At 43.7% G+C, this 22,448-nt stretch overlaps 1 protein-coding gene across 3 annotated transcripts; it reads right to left on the minus strand.

Moving 5' to 3' along the window:
* Nucleotides 1-4,488: 4,488 nt before the first annotated feature.
* On the minus strand, nucleotides 4,489-22,212 carry LOC133056718 (glycine N-phenylacetyltransferase). 3 transcript variants are annotated; one of them, XM_061142383.1, is made up of 7 exons: nucleotides 22,137-22,212; nucleotides 21,451-21,843; nucleotides 17,023-17,118; nucleotides 10,687-10,794; nucleotides 9,017-9,143; nucleotides 7,599-7,770; nucleotides 4,489-5,332 (listed from the first exon to the last, which is right to left on the minus strand). In XM_061142383.1, exons 3-7 carry the CDS (start codon nucleotides 17,098-17,100, stop codon nucleotides 4,930-4,932), a joined length of 888 nt encoding a protein of 295 aa, XP_060998366.1. In that variant the 5' UTR covers nucleotides 17,101-17,118; nucleotides 21,451-21,843; nucleotides 22,137-22,212; the 3' UTR covers nucleotides 4,489-4,929. The 3 variants fall into 3 exon arrangements, with proteins under 3 accessions (XP_060998366.1, XP_060998373.1, XP_060998382.1); XM_061142390.1 differs by lacking the exon at nucleotides 10,687-10,794; XM_061142399.1 differs by lacking the exon at nucleotides 4,489-5,332 and having other exon boundaries at nucleotides 7,595-7,770.
* Nucleotides 22,213-22,448: the final 236 nt, after the last annotated feature.

The raw sequence follows: 22,448 nt of genomic DNA on the forward strand, positions 1-22,448 counted from the left end.
CCAAGCTGCATGAAGCCAATAGGCCAGATCCCGGGTCACAGTCAGGAGACGGCACCTCCCTCCTCCCCTTCCCGGGCTCTGCTGTGGCTGTTGTTCAGTTGCTAACTCGTGTCCGACCCTTCTGCAACCCCATGGACTGCAGGCTGTCAGGCTCTTCTGTCCAGGCAAGAAGCTGGAGTGGGTCGCCATTCCCTTCGTCAGGGGATCTTCCCCACCCAGGGATCGAACCTGCGTCTCCCGCATGGGCAGGTGGATTCTTTACCCCTGAACCACCAGGGAAGCCCTTCCCACTCTGAAGCACCTGCAGTGAGTAAGATATTAGGAAAGACAGGGCTCCAGTGGGATTTGCATAATTTGATCTCTCTTTTTACATATATGCAGAGCAGAAGATCATTTGCAAGAATCCTAAAGCCGTTAGGGTCCTCCTTTTCCTAGGGTGAGCTGTGTTCTCTTCCCCCTCCATGCTGAGGCTACACTTAAACATCTCCACAATGGTTGAACTCGGGCCTGAGTTTCCCTTTCATAGAAAAGGACACTAAGGCTCAGCGTGGCTGAGTGAGATGGAATGTGAGTCCAGAGCCTTTCCCTCCATAGTGCCCTCGATCCCACCTGAACACGTGTCCTACCATCCTCAGGAAGGAAAGCAGGGTTCATAGAAAATAGAGTCCCCTGGCTGAAACAACCAGGGAAGGACGTTTGACATTGTCTGGGTCCTTGTCCTCGTCACTCTTATCCTTGTTTATGGGTTAGTGGACACTTTCTTTATGGAAGGAAAGAGTCGCTCTGATCAGAGGAGCAAGGACAAGGGTGATTAATGTCTAGGAAGTCGGAAAAGCTTGTACGCTCCTTCAGTCCATAGACCAGCACAGCACAAGTTTACACATGGTTACCTCTGCCTTCCTAGAATATTATTGCTCCACCTTGTCTCCTGGGGTTGAAGTTTACTAAATTATTCATTACTCTTCCTCCAAGGTTGAAGGCCACTGAAGCTCTTTTGTCTCAGAATGGCCATCATCAAAATGTCTACAAATAAACATTGGAGAGAATGTGGAGAAACAGGAGCCATCCTACACTTTGGTGGGGATGTAAATTGATGCAGACACCATGGAGGATGGTATGGAGGTTCCTTAAAAAAACTAATGGCGCCACCATATGATCCTGCAATCCCATCGTGGTCGTATACACGGACAAGACAAAAACTCTACTTCAGAAGGCTACGTTCACCTCAGTGTTCATGGCAGCACTATTTACAGAATGCAGGACATAGAGTCAAACTAAATATCCATTGACATGAAATGAAGAAGATGTGGAATATATATATATATATATATATATATACACATACATATAATGTGAAGTATACACATATACATGCACATACATACATGCATATAATGTGGAGTATGTATATACACACATACACACACACACATACATATAATCTGTAGTATATACATATACATGCACATACATACATGCATATAATGTGGAGTATATCTATATATACATACATGCATGCAAACATATAATGTGGAGTATGTATATACACACACACATACATACATATAATGTGGAGTATATATATCCATATATACACATATATACATACATGCATATAATGTGGAGTATATATATATACACATACACATACATACATACATACAATCTAGAGTATATACATATACACACACATACATACATGCATATAATGTGGAGTGTATACATATATATATATATATACACACACACATACATGCATATAATGTGGAGTATATCTATATATACATACATGCATGCAAACATATAATGTGGAGTATATATATACACACACATACATACATACATATAATGTGGAGTATATATATACACACACATACATGCATATAATGTGAAGTATATCTGTATATATATACACACATACATACATATAATCTGGAGTATATATATATATACACACATACATACATACATATAATGTGGAGTGCATATATATACACATACATACATATTATGTGGAGTATATATGTATATATACACACACACATACATATAATGTGGAGTATATACATATACACACACATACACATACATACATATAATGTGGAGTATTTACATACACACATATACATACATGCATATAATGTGGAGTATATATATACACACACATACATACATACATATAATGTGGAGTGCATATATATACACATACATACATATTATGTGGAGTATATATATACACACATACATGCATGCATATAATGTGGAGTATATATGTATATATACACACACACGTACATATAATGTGGAATACATATATATGGAGTACTACTCAGCCATAAGAGGAATGGAATAATACCATTTGCAGCACCATGGATGGACCTACAGATTATCACAGTAAGTGAAGTCAGCCAGCCAGAGAAAGACAAGCACAATATGATATTGCTTATACGTGGAATCTAATAAAGGTGATACAATACAAATGCACTTATTTATAAAATACTCTCCCAACCATAGACACACCAACTCGAAGCTAAGAAACAGCCCGATTCCCCTGTGAGGAACGCAGAGAGCAGTCGACATGGTCCTGCGCCCAGCACGCTGAGGCCAACAGAGGGACACGCGGCACCTGCTCACCATCGCCTCCCCACCGGGCGGCCCAGCACCCCGGGCTGGGGGAAGACCCGGCTCCCCGCCTGTCCTGGGGAGAGGAGACGGCCGGACCACAGAGCCAGGGGTCCGACTTCTCAGCAGCAGTCGGAGGGACTTCTCTTTGCAGCTTGCCTGAGTCTGAGTATGGAGAGGAAAGAGCCCCATGTTTGGAGCCGCTGAGAACGAGGCGCTGGCTGGAGCCAGTGCACATTCACTGGCCCACCACACCACTCCTGCTAATGCACTGGGCCGCCCCACAGTTTAACGCCAAGCAGGCACCCCAAACCCCAAATTCCAGCTTTGCTCAGAAGCAAACACTAAGAAGTGTTCCCAAGGACGTAGAGATCCAACCACTTGTGCGCTGTTGGCAGGAAGGCAAAATAGAGCAGACGCCATGAAAAGCAATACAGCAGTTTCTCAGAAACGTAAAACTAGAGCTATCACACGAGCCAGCAGTCCTGCTTCTGAGTCTACAGACGAAAGAGCTGGACCCAAGATCTGGAATGGCTGTCTTTGCTCCCATGCTCGTTACAACATTATTCACAATAGCCAAGACACAGAAGCAACCTAAATGTCAGGACGATGCATAAAGACAATGTGGCATATACCTACAATGGAATACGACTCAGCCTTAAAGAAGGAGGAAATGCAGCAATATATGACAATGTGGATGAAACTTGAGGACTTTCTGCTGAGTGAAGTAAGCTAGTCACAGCAGGACAAATAGTGCATGCCTCCACTTATATCAGGGATCTCAAGTCATGCTGCTCATAGAAACAAGAAGTGGAGTGGTAGTTAAGAGCAGAGGGAAACAGGATGAGCTGCTTATCACTGAGTATAGAGCATCCACTGTGTAAGACGAAAAAGTTCTAGAGGTCTGCTCTACAATACTGTGTTCACAGATAACAATGCTGCCCCATGCACTGAAATATTTGTTAAGATCTCATATTATTTTTCAACCACAGTAAAATAAATACATAAAATTTAAAAGTAGGGGGACAAAGCAGTCAGAGACACAAAAGACATATTTCATTGAGGGAACAACAAGGATTGCAGTTGGCTTCTTTTCACTATAAAAGAAAGCACTGGATTGACAACATAAAAAAGGCTTCAGGAGAAACACTGAAACAATTCTACATTCAGTGAAAATATCCTTCAAAATAAGCAGTTAATGTAATTTGTTACTGGAATCTGCGCTGTTTTATGTCTTCGGTACTCAGAAAATTCCAATGATGCCATGATGATCACAGATGTGATAAAGAAATCCTGTCGTAGATCAGCAGAGTTTCAGTTCATCTTCCTGAAATGAGGAAGTACTTCTTCCTCGATGTATCAGCCTGGAGAATTTTTTTTTTTTTCTACCACTGATATATCCCCAGTATCTTTCTTCTCCAATAATCATATCTGTGTTACACTAATTCACTAGAGATGTGTTTGTTGTTTTAAAGTTTTGTGCTGTGCTGTGCATAGTCACTCAGTCATGTCTGGCTCTTTGCGACCCTATGGGTTATAGCCCGCCAGGCTCCTCTGTCCATGGAATTCTCCAGGCAAGAATCCTGGAGTGGGTTGCCCTTTTCTCTCCAGGGGATCTTCCCGAACCAAGGATTGGCAGGCGGGTTTTTTACCACTGAGCCACCCGGGAAGCCCCGTATAGACCCTAAACAGAGATAAATACGACAGTGCTGGAAGCAATAGGGCACCGCTAGAATAGGGAGCTGCATTCATCCTGTATTGATTGTGGGTGCTTTCCTACTAGCCACATGTGTTACAAGAGACTTACGAGCCTGTAAAATAAGCCAGACAGGAACAGGAATACTGCCAGATGACATCACTTAGACATTTGTTAACGTTTCTTCAAAGCATTAACTTTATTTTTAAAATTTATTTCTTAATTGGAGGAAAATTGCCTTACAACGTTGTGTTGGCTTCTGCCATACAATAGCACAAATCAGCCATAATTATACACAGGTCGCCTCCCGCTTACTACATGGGGTCTTAAAAAGAAAAAAAGTTGAATGCATAGAAGCACAGAGTAGAGTGGAGGTTGCCAGGGTTGGAATGTGGGGGAAACAGGAAGATCTGCGGGAACCGAAGGGAAGTCCGCGGGTGAGCAGTGAGCAGGGGCTCTGGGGTTCTGCGGGTCGCTCACCGCTTGCCCAGCCCCAAACAGCCCACGCTGCCTCCCCGCTGATGATGAGTCTGTCTTCCTTCCCACGCAGCCCTCTGCCTCTCTGGCCACGTGTCCAGCCCACCCAGCGCTGTCTCGGGTGGGGGCCCGCTTCACAGGGGCACGCAGTTCCACTGGTTCCAACCACGGGGGATGGCGATGTGATGCAGGTTGTCACTGATTCTCTGTATGATTTTGTTGGCTTTGTGTGTGTGGTTATACACAGGGAAGCCGAGCTGGTCCAGAGCCCGGGTGTGGACATTCAGCATGTGGGAGATGAGCCCGTGGCCCCGGTACTTGGGCAGGGTGGCCCCCATCCGGATCTCTCCCGCCTGGTCCATCAGGGACCAGGACGCAGGGGTCCCCTCGGGCCCCAGCAGGCAGAAGGTGGGGAAGGTCCGGATACAGCGCTCGATGAATCTCTGGCTCCTCTTATTGCCACCAAAATGCCAGAATTTATTCACCAAAGCGGCATGTGTAGGATCCATGGATGAGAGCTTAAACATCTCCTCGTTACTATTGAGAAGAGGAAAAAAAAAAAACCCTCATAAGTCACACATACGGTGAAGTATTATATATTCTTTTGCCCCCAAATTGTCTTCAGATGATGCATTTGAGAGTGCAGGCAAAGGCACAGATTCTGCAGCGAGGCTGCCCAGATTCATAATTCAAAAGCGTGTGACTTTAACCCTGCAACATAATGTCTCTCTGCCTCCTTCCTTTATAAAGTGAGCCTATTAATTGTACCTTCCTCAAAAACTGATATAAGAGCAATTACACCATAAGAACCCAGGACTTGTGCCTACCTGCAGTAAGAAGTACCTAAAAGTTAAGTATGGTTGCTGTCGGCAAAGCAGTGACTCAGCATTTAAAGAGGGAATTGATAACACCCCATTTTAGCGATAAGGAAAATAGGCAAATGGAAAACAGACAAGTGCCCGAAAGCACATGCTAGCACCCGGGTAAAACCGGAGCTTAGGAGCCATGGAATCATAGACCGCTGGTGTCAGAGGGCCCTGGCCACTGTGGGAGCGGGAGTCCAGAGAGGGGAAGTGGTGTGGAGTGCAGACAGCCCCCGAGGCACAGAACACTGAACCTGAAGCGTCTTCAAGCTGTAAAGGGGTTTGGGAGGGGTCTCCTGATGGGGAACTAAGGGATCTGTACTCATCCCATCACTCCCTTAACTATCCATGTGACCCGAACAAGCTATGTCATCATCCGAGCCTGTTTCTGTCAGGAAAATAAGGATAAGATCTCCTATCTCGTCTACCTCCGGGGTGACAGCAGAATCCAGTGAGACTGTGGATGTGGAGGTGTGTCCAGGTGTAACGGGATTGCTGCCCAGTCGCTAAGTCACGTACATGCCTTAGTGCCTCCATGGACTGGAGCACCCCAGGCTCCTCCGTCCTCCACTGTCTCCTGGATATCGCTCAAATTCATGCCCATTAAGTCAGCGATGCTGTCTAACCATCTCATCCTCTGCCGCCCCCACACCCCGTCATGAATCACAGCCTTGTTGTGGCGAAGGGGCTTATGTAACCCAATGAACCTATGAGCCATGCTGTGCAGAGCCAGCCAAAACGGACAGGTCATAGTGAAGCGTTCTGAGAAAACAGGATCCACTGGAGAAGGACACGGCAGCCCACTCCAGTATTCTTGCCTGGAGAACTCCATGGGAAGTAATGTATGATACTGCAAGTGAAGCTTTTCCAGTCATTTTAACACACAGAGGGCCACACGACTGGGCATCTCTGAAGAAACAGCATTTGAGAGTATGAATGACATTAAAGAGACAAGTATATGAGGATCAGAGGGAAGGACATTGTGGGAAGACAAAGGGCAAATGCAATGGCCCAAAGCCATGTGTGGGTGTGTGAGATCAAGTTGCATAAAAAGGGTCAGAGCTGCTGGTAGGAGTAAGCAAGAGCGACAGGATAAAGTCCAGGAGGTGATGCGTTCCAGGTCTTTTGGACCTTGGAAGTCCATAAAGGACTTTGACTTTGATTTTATTTTCTTGGGCTCCAAAATCACTATAGATGGTAACTGCAGTCACCAAAAAAAAAAAAAAAAAAAAAAAAATTCTTTCTCATTGGAGGAAAAGCTATGACAAACCCAAACAGTATATTAAAAAACAGAGATACCACTTTCCTCACAAAGGTCCATCTAGTCAAGTCTATGGTTTTTCCAGTGGTCATGTATGGATGTGAGAGTTGGACTATAATGAAAGCTGAGTGCCAAAGAATTGATGCTTTTGAACTGTGATGTTGGAAAAGACTCTTGAGAGTCCCTAGGACTGCAAGGAGATCCAACCAGTCCATCCTAAAAGAGATCAGTCCTGGTGTTCATTGGAAGGACTGATGCTGAAGCTGAAACTCCAATACTTTGGCCACCCGATGCAAAGAACTGACTCATTTGAAAAGACTCTGATGCTGGGAAAGATTGAGGGCAGGAGGAGAAGGGGACGACAGAAGGTGAAATGGTTGGATAGCATCACCAACTCAATGGACATGAGTTTGAGCAAACTCCTGGAGATGGTGAAGGGCAGGGAAGCCTGGTGTGCTGTAGTCTGTGGAGTGTCGAGAAGTCAGACACGACTTAGGGACTGAACAAGAACAGCAAGCTGAGCCACCTCAGTGGCTTTCCAGCAGGTGAATGGACGTAATCCACATTACACGCTGAAAGCATCGCTCTGGAAATGGATTGCGGGGAGCCAAGAGTGAATGTAGGGATAGAGCTTGGGAGGCTACTGCAACAGTGAAAGAGCATCTTTTTTCAAACTCACATGGCTTTGGGTGCACCGTATCCAACAGGTAAGTTCTTTGTCTCTGGCAGGGAAGGAAGCAGTTTCCTCGCTGTCTCAGGCATCACGTAGAGAATGCACTGTGTGTGCTCGACCTTAACAAATTTAGCGGCTGCAAGATTCTGTATCACCTCATTCAGGCTGGACTGCGAACCTAGAGAGGGGTAAAGTTAGGAGAGGAGTAACTGCCCTTGCAGACGCTTCAGGAAGCTTCCCAACAGACACGTCGAGGATTTAAAGTCAGCAACTTTGCTTCTGGTGTTGCAAGTGACCGTGTGACCGTGGCCACATCACTGCCTAAAGCTGTTTGCTCTTATCCAATACAGAGATAAGACTAGAAATACTATGGAATCAAGGACACGTGGTATTTAAAAAATCATAGCCAAACTTGGGCTTCCTTGGTCGTCCAGTGGTTAAGAATTCGCCTGCCACTGCAGAGGACATGGGTTCGATCCCTGATCCGGGCAGATCCCATGTGCCTCAGAGCAACAAAGCCCGCTCTCTTAGAGCTTGTGGCCCACAACAAGAGGAGCCACGGCAATGAGAAGCATGCACAGTGCAACGGAGAGCAGCCCCTACTTACTGCAGCAAGAGAAGGCCCACAGCAGCAAAGACCCAGCACAGCAAAATAAATTTTAAAAAAGTAGTAGCCAGCCTTGCTTGTGTACGGATGACATGCCCTGGTATTGGTCTAATACCGCATCTAATCCTTACATTACCCATATGTATTGCACGCATGCTCAGTCATGTCCAACTCTTTGCAACCACACGGACCACAGCCTGCCAGCCTCCTCTGTCCATGGGATTCTCCAGGCAAGAATACTGGAGTGGGTTGCCATTTCCTCCTCCAGGGGCTCTCCCCAACCCAGGGATCGAACCCACATCCCCTGCATGGGCAGGCGGATTCTTTACCACTGTGCCCCCTGGGAAGCCCAGCCACAATTTTAGGTACTTCTATTATCTTCATTTTTTTTATGTGAGGGAACTGAATAATAGATACGTTACACTACTTGCTCAAGATCACAAAGCAAGCAATAGGCAGAACAGGGATGTCACCCAAGGGAGTCTGATTCCAACAGTGAGAGATGTTCCTGTGACTGGGGACGTGTTCTATGGCACAAGAACTTATCATTCCAATTGTGGCTCAGTGGCAAAGAGTCCACCTGCCAATGCAGGAGACACAAGAGCCTCAGGTTTGATCCCTGGGTTGGGAGGATCCCCTTGAATTCAACTCCACTGAAGAGATGGTGTTAGCCGACACAGGGAGTGACCATCAAGCTGAGTGTCTGGGGTCTAGTAGGAAATACTGATCGTAGGGGATTGTACTCAGGATAAAGTGATGCTCCAGGTATAGCTATGAGCAGTCCTTGCAGTGGACAGATCCCAGATCCCTTACATACTTTGGATCTGCAAATGTTGTTTCCAGTTGATGACATCTGATGTGGTAAGGGACTCCTGACAGTTCTTGAGATCCTTAGAAAAGATTTGGTAGGTGTTGGTGTAGTGATCAAAGTCATCTGCCATCTCCTGTTTGGGTAATATAAATAAATCAAATTGTTCACATCCAGTGATTGGAATACTTGTTTGGTATTTCATTATACAGTGCTATTTTACAAACTAAATATCGTTATTCTTCTTGGTGTGCTATCATCATTCCTGAATCATTTTCACCATACAGCTAAGTCAGGGATTTAATGAATGCTTCCACTTACAAGTAAGGGAAACTTGATGAAGGTATTTTTATGTTGCATGACAATTTCAAATCAACCAAACACTTACCAGTTTAGAGTGCATTCTTCAGTGATTCTACAATCCTCAGGAGAAAGAATGAATTTTTGTTAAAGACATGCTTCTGTTGCAAGAGTAAAAGTTACTCTGTTTCAAAGCCTTGGAACAAATGCATTATGAGGACCATATTGAAATAGACACAGGTAACCTTGCATTAGAATTCTCACATGTCATAAAGCTGTACAGAATGAAGACCCAGGATGCCTTTAAAATGTAAACTGCAATGCACTGTTTAAAAAATAATTCATATTTCCAACAAAGCTGAAACACAAAATTTGCTCAAAAAGATTGTCTCAAAATTAACAAATAAAAAATGAGACTATTTTGAAGCTGAGAGAAGAAACCAGAGAAATCTACCCAACAAGGGCAGAATAGCTGGAAATTGTTGACCAGAAATGCTCTCCCCATTCATAGCACCAGCAATTTGTTTTCTAAAGATTGCATAAAAAAGTGAATGCTATTCTTTTTAGATTTCAATAATTAAAGTATCTTTACTTATGTATTCTGTTTAATTTGGTACTTTAAAAAAAAATCACTACACATTTAAATTTTACTTCCAAATAATTCATCAAATGATACTATACGGTTACATATTTTTGCATGTGGGAATTTTTATACTTTATTTTCAATATGCTTATAACATATTTATATTTGAAACAGATTAGCAACTTAGTTTTAGTGATTTTTAAAAGTCTAGTACTGAAAATATATTCCCAAATACAAGCATCATAATTTGTTCTTTTTATTTCCTTAACATTATCATCGGAGAAGGAAATGGCAACCCACTCCAGTGTTCTTGCCTGGAGAATCCCATGGCCAGAGGAGCCTGGTGGGCTGCAGTCCGTGGGGTCACAAAGAGTTGGACATGACTTGACTGAAGCGGCTTCTCACACAACGTTATTATATTTACCTTCACACATGTTGGGATGTTCCTTTCTCAGCTTAGAACACAGCCTCTGTTCTTGTCAACCTGTCAAAAACCTATTATTCTTCAAAATTCACTTTTGGCAAAATGTCTTCCATGAAAGTTCTCTGGTCCTTGCCCTGTGTCCTGACATCAATCATCTAATTATCTCTTGGCCAGTGCTACTCCTGTATCTCAAATATTTACAGTATATTTTCACACCTTGTTGTATTTGTTTTGCTTGTCTGTTTCCCCCCAGACTCTAAGTTCTTGAGCACAGGGACCTGTTCGTTTCTGTATCCTCAGGGTCTACGACATTGCCAGGCACATAGCCCATACAAACACAGATGCACATTCATTCCACCCCTGGCCCCTTACCTGCTCCTGAGGGCGGATAACCACTGTCTTAAAATCTGGCCACTTGTCCACCAGGGCCTTTAGACCAAATGGGTTTCCCTGGTTCATGTGGAAGACGGTCCCATAAACCTGCAGTGTCCCGAGAAAGTGAGAGGGTCAGCTTATCAGGAAGGGGTGGTGAAGCACCTTGTTTGGTCAGGACAAGGTTCATTTCTATGAAATCAGGTTTAGTACCCAAAAGGGCCTTTATTTTGGTCTTCAGGGTCTTCAGGTTCTACCTTATTATTCCAAATGGAAATAGACTTTGGGTCAAACAATGAGAATATTATGTTGTGTGTGTGTGTGTTAGTTGCTCAGCCATGTCCAACTGTTTTTGACCTCATGGACTGTAGCCCACCAGGCTCCTCTGTCTGTGGAGTTCTCCAGGCAAGAATACTGGAGTGGGTTGCCATTTCCTTCTCTGGGGGATCTTCCCCACCCAGGAATCGAACCCAGGTCTCCTGCCTTGAAGGCGTATTCTTTACTGTCTGAGCCGCCAGGGAAGATCAAATATTTTATTATTATATTTTAAAATCCAGATATATAAAATGAATAAGTTAAAATCATCTGTTAACTCCTTGTAGAATTTAGTGTCATATCTTTCCATTTTATTCCATTTATTTACACACACACATAGTTTTCAGGGTTCCCTGATGACTCAGTCAGTAAAGAAACTACCTGCAATGCAAGAGACCCGGGTTTGATCCCTGGGTCAGGACGATCCCCTGGAGAAGGGAATGGCGACCCACTCCAGTATTCTTGCCCAGAAAATTCCGTGGATAGAGAAGCCTGGTGGGCTACAGTCCATGAGGTCACAAAGAGTCGGACACGACTGAGTGACTAATACATACACACAGTTTTTAAACATGAAATTAATTACCTAATGCATATTAATTTAACATCTGTTCCCCTCACCGCCACATACACATACACACTATACCATGAGAATGTTTCTGCATCAATAAACACAAATCTATATAATCATTTTTAATGGTTGTGTAATATCCATTATATGGAAGGACTACTTCAAGTTTACTCTGCCTTATTGCTGGTCATTTCAGTGTTTTCTAATTTTCAACAGTTTATTTTTCAATGAACATTGCTTTTGCATAAATCTTGGTAAATATGTCTGATATTTCAAATTCTACAAGGGATATTTCTGGGTCAAACATCAACTGTTGTTTAAATATTTTATTTTACTTGCACGCACCTCCGAATTACCCTCTATAAAGGTTCAATGAATTCCCATCTATGTAAAAAGTAGAGACAGAGCATTGTGTTAACAACACAAGCTTTGGTGGCCAAGGTCCAAGGGCATTGCTTATTGGGCAATTTTTTAAATCTTTGCAACCACTTGTTCAAACATTGGTGCCCTCAAAACATTGAAGAGGCTGAGAAAGAGATTGTCCAAACTGGAATGAGCCACGTGGTTGGGGAGAGGAAAAACAGCAATCCATACAAGGGTGGACCGTAGGACCTAGATGCATTGAAACAAGATGCCTTAGCAGATGGTACGGAAGAATGCCAAAGACCAGTGCCCAAAGGAAAGGTGACTATTTGAATGACAAAGGACCAACTCTCACCCTGTGCTTCCGTACTCTTGCCATGAAATGTCAATGTCAGACTAAGGGGAGAGAGGAGGAGGCAAACTCTGACTTTGATTTTCAAACTTTGACTTAACTGAGTTTTTATAAATTAAGTTTCTGCCATCAGCAGATGCACAACATAGAAATTAAATGCAGTTTTAAGGAAAACAAAATACATGTTTTTCAACGTGACGTTTGGAACCAGTGGCATTTATATACACATTTCTGTGCGCATGATAGTGTCATTTAACCAGAACATAGTGACTCAGGTAGCCACTACATAGTGAAGGAGTTGAAATTAACATGTGAGGTGAATCTACTTGGTTTCCTCTGCTTGGGAAATAGATGGGCAGTCCTTCAGGCTGCAATACACAAATTTTTCTCTCATCTGAGACTTATTAGCAAGTAGTCAATGAGTTTTAGGTCATACATTTGTAACAAGAATAAATTTTACAAATATCCTGGAATTCTGCTTGTGGGAAAAAAGCTATGTCATCAAAGAACCAGGTGCGTAGAGAGGAAAAGAACCTTATTAAAACTGAGGATCTCATATTGAGTTATTTTGCCTTACAGTAGAGTTGGGCTAAGACTAGTAGTGCCAAGAATTATCTCCAAAAAGTTGGGATCCTCTTAACACACGAAGTAAATAACAATTCAAGCCCCAGACACAGAGCATAAAAGAAAACAATCTAACTTGGAAAATTTTTCAAAGTAGGCACTTAAGATAGAAATAACTCAGGCACCTAACTGATTTAGTGCCTCCCCCTCCTCCTCCTGAGAAAATACTTCTGAGGTTATGTTGAATACGTGGTGTAATTCCTGATATTCAGTAAGTGTTCAAGAAGTATTGGCTATTAACTTTATCATATCTTATTTAATCCTCCAAACATCTCTGCAAGGTAATGATAGCCCTGCTTAGGACTTCCCTGGTCTTTCAGATGGTGAAACATCTGCCTGCAATGTGGGAGACCTGGGTTTGATCCCTGGGTTGGGAAGATTCCTTGGAGAAGGAAATGGCAACCCACTCCGTTATTCTCGCCTGCAGAATCCCATGGACAGCGGAGACTGGCAGGCTACAGTCCACACGGTCTCAAAGAGTCAGACAGGACTGGGTCACTAACACACACACAACCCCGTTTAAGGCTGAGGACTGTCTACCAAGAGTATTTACTTCCTCGTTTTACTCATTGTACACGCAAGACCATTGAGGTTCGTGCAGTGTTACGCAGAAAACAATGAGTCTGTGGGATCAAAGCCGCCTGACTCTGACTGTGGTCCTCTCAACAGCTCCCCGCCCTCCACCTCGGTGTGGTGTGCCCTGGGCTACACCAGGCACCTGTGGCTCAGTCTACACAAGACCCTGACCAACATGTCGGGGCACCAGGGAAAACGTCGTGTCCGACTCTTTGTGACTCTTGGACTATAGAGTCCATGGGATTCTCCAGGCCAGGATACCGGAGTTGGTGGCTGTTCCCTCCTCCAGGGCATCTTCCCAACCCAGGGACTGAACCCAGGTCTCCCGCATTGCAGGCGGATTCTCTACCAGCTGAGTCACAGCGGAAGCCCCCACCCCCAACCTCACCCACCCTGGCCAAAAAAGGATGTAGTATGATGCTATTCCTTCCGTGTTTCCCATCAGCATGATCAGTATAATCAACTCTACTAAATTATACGTCATATTCATGCTGCTCTGAGAAGTCTGAAGCTGTGATTCATCAATAAAAGAAAAAGCATTTATTTTAGAGACAAGCCCTGTATGCTAACAGAGTTTATACTTAAGGCTTTTGTTGTTGTTGTCTATTGTTTTTGTGTATCGTATAAATTGTATTGGTTTTTAATTCAAATTGTCCATTGCTAGTACACAGAAAAACAATTTTTGTATTTCGTATATTCACCCTAAAGCCTTTGCTAAACTTAGTTATACATCTAGGAGCTTTGGGAATCTGTGTTTCCTTTTGGTAGATTCCTTAAGGTTTTTCTCATTAGACAATTATACCATCTGTGAATAAGCACTATTTTATTTTTTTCCAATATATATTTTTCTTATTTCTTTTTCTTATCTTATTGTGTTGGTTAGGATATCTAGTACCATTCCCACCAGGAGTGGTGGGAATGAATATCTTTGCCTTGCTACTGACCGTAGGAGGAACATTAAGTCTTTCACTATTTAGTATAATCTTAGGTATAGATTATTCCAGTACACTTTTTATCAGGTTGAAGAAATTCCCTCCTATTTCTAGTCTGCTGATAGTTTTATTTTTATCAGAAATATTACATTCTGTCAAACATTTTTCTGCATCTATTGAGAGAAGATCTACGGCTTTTCTTCAGTCTGTTGATAACAGTGAATTGCACTGATTGACTTCTGAATGCTGAATCTGCCTTGCCTTTCCAAGATGAACTTACCTTGGTTGTGATGTTTTATCCTTTTGATATGTTGACGGATTTGTCTTGATATTATTTTGTTAATGGATATCTCTGTCCACAAAGAATATTGTTCTGTAGTTTTCTTTTTGGTATCAGGTTAATTCTGGACTCATAGAATGATTTGGGAAGTGTTTTCTCCTCTGCTCCATTCTGCAAGGGTTTTTGTGGAAGTGATATTATTTCTTCCTTATGTGTGAGGTAGAAATTGCCACTGACAATATCTGAGCATGGAATTTTCTTTGTTGGAAGGTTTCAAACTACAAAATCAATTTCTCCAATAGATACAGGGCAATTTAGGTTGCATATTTCTTCTTCAGTGACCTTTGGTGAGTCATGCTTTTCACAGAATATACAATGTGAAATTAATGGACTTCAAAAAGTTCATCGTATTGAAAATTGTTTTCACTGGAAGTGCCAAGTCTTAACCACTGGACTGCCAGAGAAGCCCCTAGACTGTTATCCTTTTTAGTTTAAGCACTTAATGCTATCTGCTTCTCTGTTATCAACTGCTTTAGTTGCATCCCAAATCTTTTCATACATTGTATTTTTATTTTCATTCAACTAAAATGCTTTCTAATTTTCCTTGCAATTTAAAGCATGACTTATTTAGAAGTGTGTTTTATACTTTTAGAAATTCAGGTATTTTCCAGATACCTTTCAGGGTTTTGGGGTTTTGTTTTGTTTTTTTTTTTTGAGTTTAAGTCTATATTGTTCAAGAAAATACTTGCTATATTTCAATTCTTCTAAAAATTTTAAAAATATGGTCTATTTTGCTAAACATTCTATATGCACTTGAAAATATTATGTTCCCTGCCATGGCTGTGGGAAGGATTCTATAAATGTCGATTTATTCAAGTTGGTTCATTTCAGACACAGTAAGTTCATATATGTATTTATAGGTTATCTGCCTATTCTACAGATTACTGCGGGAGAAGTGTTGGACTCTTTATCCCTGTGTGCTTCCCTATTTCTTCTTTCAGTTTTATCAGTTTTGGTCTCATGTACTGTGAGCCTCTGTTGCTGGGTGTATACATTTCAGGCTTTCTTGTATCTTCTTGGTGCATTGATTCCCTCATCATAATGCAGGGGCACTCCTTATCTCTAGTAAAGGCCTCCTCCCTTTGTAATATATATTATTGCAAAAAAAAAAACACTCCGCTTCTCTATGGCACATGTGATGATCTAGGTGTCTGTGATGCATAGATCATTCCTTAAACATAATTTCTGTCTCATTTGAAGTTAAACCTAATCCTTGGGGGTTGACAAAAACAGAATTTGACCGATTATTAATTACAAAGAAGAACCATAATCTGCAGGGAGCCGGCCTGAACGTACAGGCCCCTTACGGCCCTAAGAGAGAACAAAGGGTCTCTCTTTGTCCTGCCTCCCCTTCTTGTTAAAGTATAGACTGGCATTTGTCTCCTTCAGGGAAAAAACACCCCGGTGACCTTTCACCTGTTTTCCTGGTGCTGATAAACTCGTCATGCTTGAAGCCTGTTTTCTATCTAGTTAATGTTCTATTGATGAAGCCTGTTTTCTATCTAGTTAATGTTCTATTGATGAAGCCTGTTTTCTATCTAGTTAATGTTCTATTGATGAAGCCTGTTTTCTATCTAGTCAATGTTCTATTGATCTTAATCATGTTGGGCGCTAGGGTAATGCTTTCCTGATCTTAAGTGCAGGAATTTAAAACATCTGTAGCTCTGCACATACGCAAACCCTCGATCTATTCTTAGTAACTCCTGTTGGCATGTATATAGGCGTGGTATTCTTCAATAAAGTTGTCGGAGTCAGACGCGAGCTGACTCCCACCCTCTCAACCCCATCTTTCTGAGTCTTATTTCCTAGGTACTCTGGTAATTGCGTTCTCGACCAGTTCGTTTGCCAGCTGGCTCCAGCAATAATCAATAGCTTTTCATCAGGCACTTGATTGTTTGATAAGAATAAACATTGGCTTTGCCAATTCTGGGGAAAAAGAGCCTTCCAGGGTTACATAACATGAGTTGAAGGGGCGCGAGGGAAGCTTTGGCGTCATCACACAGCAAAGATGATGATGGGCTCCAGCCACAGCGTCGCCACTCACTGCTGGCATGATGAGCCTGGTCAGGTCGTCTACCTGAGCCCCCCCTTCCTCCTTGGTTCTGCAGACACAACACAGCTTCCTGGCAGACAGGTGAGCTGAACTAAAGAGCAGCCGGATGAGCGAGCTCGCACGGAGTAGGCGCTCAGGGATTCCTCGTTCCCTTTCCTGCCTCTCCTTAAGCTGCTCCTGGTCCTTTTCCCCTTAAGAACGTTCCACTCTCACCTTTAATGACTCAGGCAGACTCATCCTCAAGGACTTCTCTAACATCTTCAGCAGGTGGGGGCCTTGTAACTGGAGCATCTTGGCAGGTCCCTTAATCTAAAGAGAGGATCAGCAAGCAAGGAATGAGAAGTGCTGGAAGACACACAAGGACGCCCACAGCCCTGTCTCCTGGGAAACAGCAACGGTTAAAAAACAAAACAAAACCCCCTCCACTCCCTTCATGTTTCTGAGTGTCTTCCTGCAAGGACCTGCCCTTCTCCCATTGGGCTTAAGCCTCACCATGACCCTCACGTTATCTGTGACAAGGCCAGGTACTAATCCTTCAGACTCCCCATCTTCAACAGCTCATACAAGTCAACGTAAAAAAACCTCAAACAAACAGGCAAACACCCCACTGAAAGGGCGTAAGAACTGGATTCGTTCTGACGCTGTTTGCTCTCCCTTCCGACACGCTTAGGTGGACGGCTTATCCCCACGGAACAATGGCAACAACGTGTTCTAAAGGCTTGGCAGAGGTTATTGGCTTTACGAAGCATTAATCGTCTTCTCTCCTGCACACAGTCCTCCGCACTGTGATCCACTCTCAGCCCAAGCCAACACTGGCATTCAGAATGATCCTCCATGAAACTTTGCTGACTCCTTTCCATAAAAAATCCCTTTTCTGCCTCACCTTTCAGATGGTTGTAGATCTTACCGTCTGAGAGTTCTTCTGTTGAAATAATACCCTCTTCCTATTTCAGCACTCCTTTCCCCTCTGGAAATAATCCTTTCAAATAAAGTCTCTCCTTACCAAAGTCTGGCTTTGATTTTTATTTCAGGGTATTTTGGTATAGTTTCATTATAATTGAAATAGACTTTTCTGACTAGCCTGGAAACCTAAGTATTGATTTATTCATCTATGCAGTCATTCACTTATTTAATCACTCATTAAGTGTTAATATTTATTGAGAACTTAACTGTATTCAACAAATGAGCTCAGCTAGGCTGAAGTACATTTCCCAGAATTCCCTTCCCTGTATGTTTCCACTTAGGGTGGACCACAGAGATTCCCTGGTAGCTCAGCTGATAAAGAATCTGCCTGCCATGCAGGAGACGTCAGTTCGATCCTGGGCTGGGAAGATTCCCTGGAGAAGGGAGAGGCCACCCACTCCACTATTCTTGGGCTGCCCTTGTGGCTCAGCTGGTAAAGAATCCACCTGCAACGCAGGAGACCTGGGTCGATCCCTGGGTTGGGAAGATCCTCTGGAGGAAGGAATGGCAACCCGCTCCGGTATTCTTGCCTGGAGAATCCCCATAGACAGAGGTGCCTGGCGGGCTACCATCCATGGGGTCACACAGAGTCGGACACGCCTGAGCGGCTAAGCAGACAGCATGGAGAGATTCCTTTGGAAAATCTGGTAGTGGTCCTTCAGTTGCTCAGTCGTGTCTGACTCTGTGACCCATGGACAGCAGCACGCCAGGCTTCCCTGTCCTTCACTATCGCCCGAGTTTGCTCAAACTCACGCCCATCGAGTCGGTGATGCCATCCCACCATCTCATCCTCTCCTGCCCCCTTCTCCTCCCGCCTCCAGTTTTTCCCAGTGGAAAACCCGGAGAGTAGAATTAAAGCAGCGGGCATTCTGCAGCTGACGTCAGGGATGCCCAGGTGGCTCCGTGATAAAGAATCTGCCTACCAATGTAGGAGACTCAGGAGACGTTGGTTCAATCCCTGGGTCAGGAAGATCCCTTGGAGGAGGAAATAGCAACCCACTCCAGTATTTCTGCAGGAAAACCCCACGGACAGAGGAGCCGGGCAGTTTGCACAAAGTTGGACGTGGCACAATAACTGAAGATATAAGTTTGTAGCTGGGCTGGCAAGTGCTTCTCTCTGCCCTGGGTCTGCCTTCAGCCTGTCTGTCACCTGGGACAGGGGAATAGTAACCCCTTAGTGGTGTGCAAATGTTTTCCCCATTCCATAGATTGTTCATTTTGTCGATTCTTTTGCTGGGCAGAAACTTTTTAGTTTGATATAGTCCCACGTGTTTATTTTCTGCTTTCAATACTTAAGCTTTTGTTGTCATATCTAAAAATACCATTGCCAAGACCACGCTCAAGGTTTCCCCCCATGTTTTCTTCTAGGAGTTTTATGATTTCAGGTCCTAATACATTTAAGCCTTTAATCCATTCTAGGTTAATTTTTTGAAGTGGTCTTTGTATCTTGATTGTAGCTGCTGTGGGCAGTCACTGAGGCTGGTAGGAATCACTTAAGTCCTGTAAATATATGTTTTCTTTACTATAAGGTGAAGTGTGCTGGTCCCCTCTGTTGTCCTGCTTTCCCACACAGGACCACAGAATATTTCTTTAACTCAGTATCTGAATTAACAGCTCTGGCCTGTCTTCATTTTGTTTAGGCCCTAATTCCAGAAGACCTTCAAAATCCAACTTTTGTTCCCATTTCAAAGTCTTACTCAAATTTCCCTTTTCTCTCTATGGACTCCCTTTAGTTCCTCAATCCAGACAGAACAGATCACTCCCTTCTCTGTACTCCGCAAAGATTATGGACACATTTCAGTCAAAACTTGTTACAGCAAATTACAGTTTGCCTTCTAGACCATCAGTCCTCTGGGCAATGCCCTAAATAATTTACTCTATGTTCTCAATGTTATACAATGTTAATTGTACATGTCTTAATAATGTAATAACACCTCAGGTACGCAGTAGGAACTCAAAGTTTATTGATTCAATGTGTGACATGCTTGCATAAACATAGCCATCTCTTTAGTCACTCTGCTTAGCAAGGGAAAAGACTCATTGTTTCATTCAACAGGTGTCAGTAGAGGACCAACTACATTCTGGGCTTGGGCATTCCTACCAGATGTTTCTTTGAAAAAAAGACTCAGACCAGAATAGAAGTACCTGTGCCATATCTTGGAAAATATCAAGACAGTAGAAGTGTATCATTTCTAAACATTAATCAGACATCGCCTGCATGCTAAGTTACTTCGGCTGTGTCCGACTCTTGCGACCCTATGGACTGTAGCCCGCCAGGCCCCTCTGTCCTTGGGATTCTCCAGGCAAGAATCCTGGAGTGGGTGGCCAGGCCCTCCCCCAGGGGATCTTCCTGACCCGGGGATCGAGCTCCTGTCTCTTATGTCTCTGCATCGGCAGGCGGGCCCTTTACCGTTAGTGCCACCTGGGAAGCCCATTCAGACAGCAGCGAGGAGCATTTCACAAAAAGATTGCATGAGAATAAAATAAGCTGAATGTGATGCCAGATCACTGGGGATAGAATATTAAAGTTCTGACAAGTACATTTGGGAAAGCTTTCTGCACTTGCATATATGTACACACACACACACACACAAATTGAACACAAATATAATGTCCAATAAATGCAGCTGACTAAAACTGAGGAGACTCATTTTAGGGGGTTGCCAGCCTTGATAACAGCCAAAGTCCAGTGAAGCACAGTTTGAGACGTTTGACAAATCCATTCCAGTACTGGGAATTTATCCAAAGAAAACTGTTCAAATGAAGAAAAATACTCTGAAAAAGGTTGAAAGCAATACAATATTAACTCACAGGGATGTACTGGACACAATCTCTGTGTCCTGCTATAAATATAATTCATGTAAACATGATCTATCACTATTTTACTACCCTAAAACCCATTTTAACATGAAGGTTATATGTGGCCACATGAGAGTCTTAAAGATGAACATGAAAAGGATGGACATGACACTGCAAAAATCCTAGAGGCCTTTTTGTGTGCATATTACATAAATCACAGACAATGAAAATTTAGAAGGAAACACCAAATTATATACGAGCATTATAACTGAGATTTTAAAATTATATTGTTTTTTTACTTTTTTTATCTTTTTTTTTTACATTTCTTTTTTATGGTTTTACATTAACATTAATCTCATCTGGATTGAAGTCTGTTGACTACAGCCTACCTCATCTATTGGAAACTTTGAAAAGGACACTGAATTTCCCTGGCCATCACTTATCCAAGGCGGAAAAAAAAAGTCTGACTACCATATAACATTACTAGGGAATTGAGTAAGATCATGTTTGCCTAGCATGTCTACAAACTGTTACATAAACATCACCCAAACCCACATACTTCTCCCAGAAGCTGTTAACTTTTCTGGCACCTCATCTATTGGAAGCTCCCAAATCACTCCACATTTATGTAAATTCAGAACAGAAGCCTGCCCTTCCCCAGGGAGAACGTCTTACAGAATCAGGACACTGCCCCGCACACAGTGCATGCCTGACGCAGATTTCTCGAAGGGAGCCACTCCCTTTCTGCCCGGCACACCTCTCAGCACTGAGGGGCTCAGGAATTCTCACCCCCGTCCAACAGAGCATTTTGCTTCGTTTGCTTCACTGAGGAGCCAGGGGCTGCGACGTCTCAGAGCAGCGATCCTCCGTGGTTCTCACCTGTGACACTGTCTTCCCACTCAGTCTCTGCAGAGATCCCCCAGGGACAACAGGCAGAAGGCCACTGCAGAGGAAGACAGGTATCCTCTGGCTCCTGTGGTCCTGGAGGTGTGCGTAAATGCGAGCCCCAACCTGCCGAGCGGAGAGTCCTGCCTGAACCCGGGCAGCAGGCTGCTCTTCCGGGGCTGGGCGTGGGGAGTCCCTCCCCCGGGCCCTGCGCTTGGCAGATTGCCCCCTGAGGCTCGCTTTTCCAGAGGTCTGAGCTGCTTTCTGACCCCAGAGGTCCTTCAGTCCTTCCAGCGCTCAGCAAGTCTGAACTCTGAGATCCCGGAGGCAGGCAGGATCCCTACCGGCAACGCCTGCCTGCCGCATCCCCTCCCTTTTCATGAATACCTGCCGCAAAAGCAAGAGATAGCCACTGTTAGAACTCATGTAGAGAAGCAGAGCTCTGTTTTTAACCATAAGAAATTACTTCCTTGGAAAGACTAAAGGGCCTAGAAAGTGCCCCCACCCCCACATTTAGAATAAGTTCGGTAAACCTCAAACGGAATAAACAGAAGGAGGACCACCCCCAGACATATCATAATTAAACTGTTGAAAATCCCAGATAAAAAGATAACCTTCCAGGAAGCCACAGAGAAGCAGGCATGACACTTGAGGGAACAGAGGCACAAACAGCGGCTGACCTTCAGAAGGGACACAAGGTCGGAGACGGCCGTGTCACTGGTGCAGTCTTGCCTGCTTGCAGCTCGGGAGTCCAGGAAGTCAAGAGACAACAGTCCTGGCAAGGAGCAGTGACTGTCCAGAAGGCCAGCAGGCCAAAACGGCCGTGGGCCTGCGTCCCAAAGAACCATCCTGGCTGAGGCAGAATTCAGGCTTCTTCTCGACTTAAAGGGGAGGGATTAAAATCAAACATTTCCAAGTTTGGGTCAGCCTCTGGATGGGATGTGCTCATTTCCTCCTTCCTACAGTCATTCACAGGTGGGTCTGGTCAGGAT

The sequence above is a fragment of the Dama dama genome, chromosome 1 (assembly GCF_033118175.1).
Source record: "Dama dama isolate Ldn47 chromosome 1, ASM3311817v1, whole genome shotgun sequence".
In the NCBI taxonomy this organism is placed as follows: Eukaryota; Metazoa; Chordata; class Mammalia; order Artiodactyla; family Cervidae; genus Dama; species Dama dama.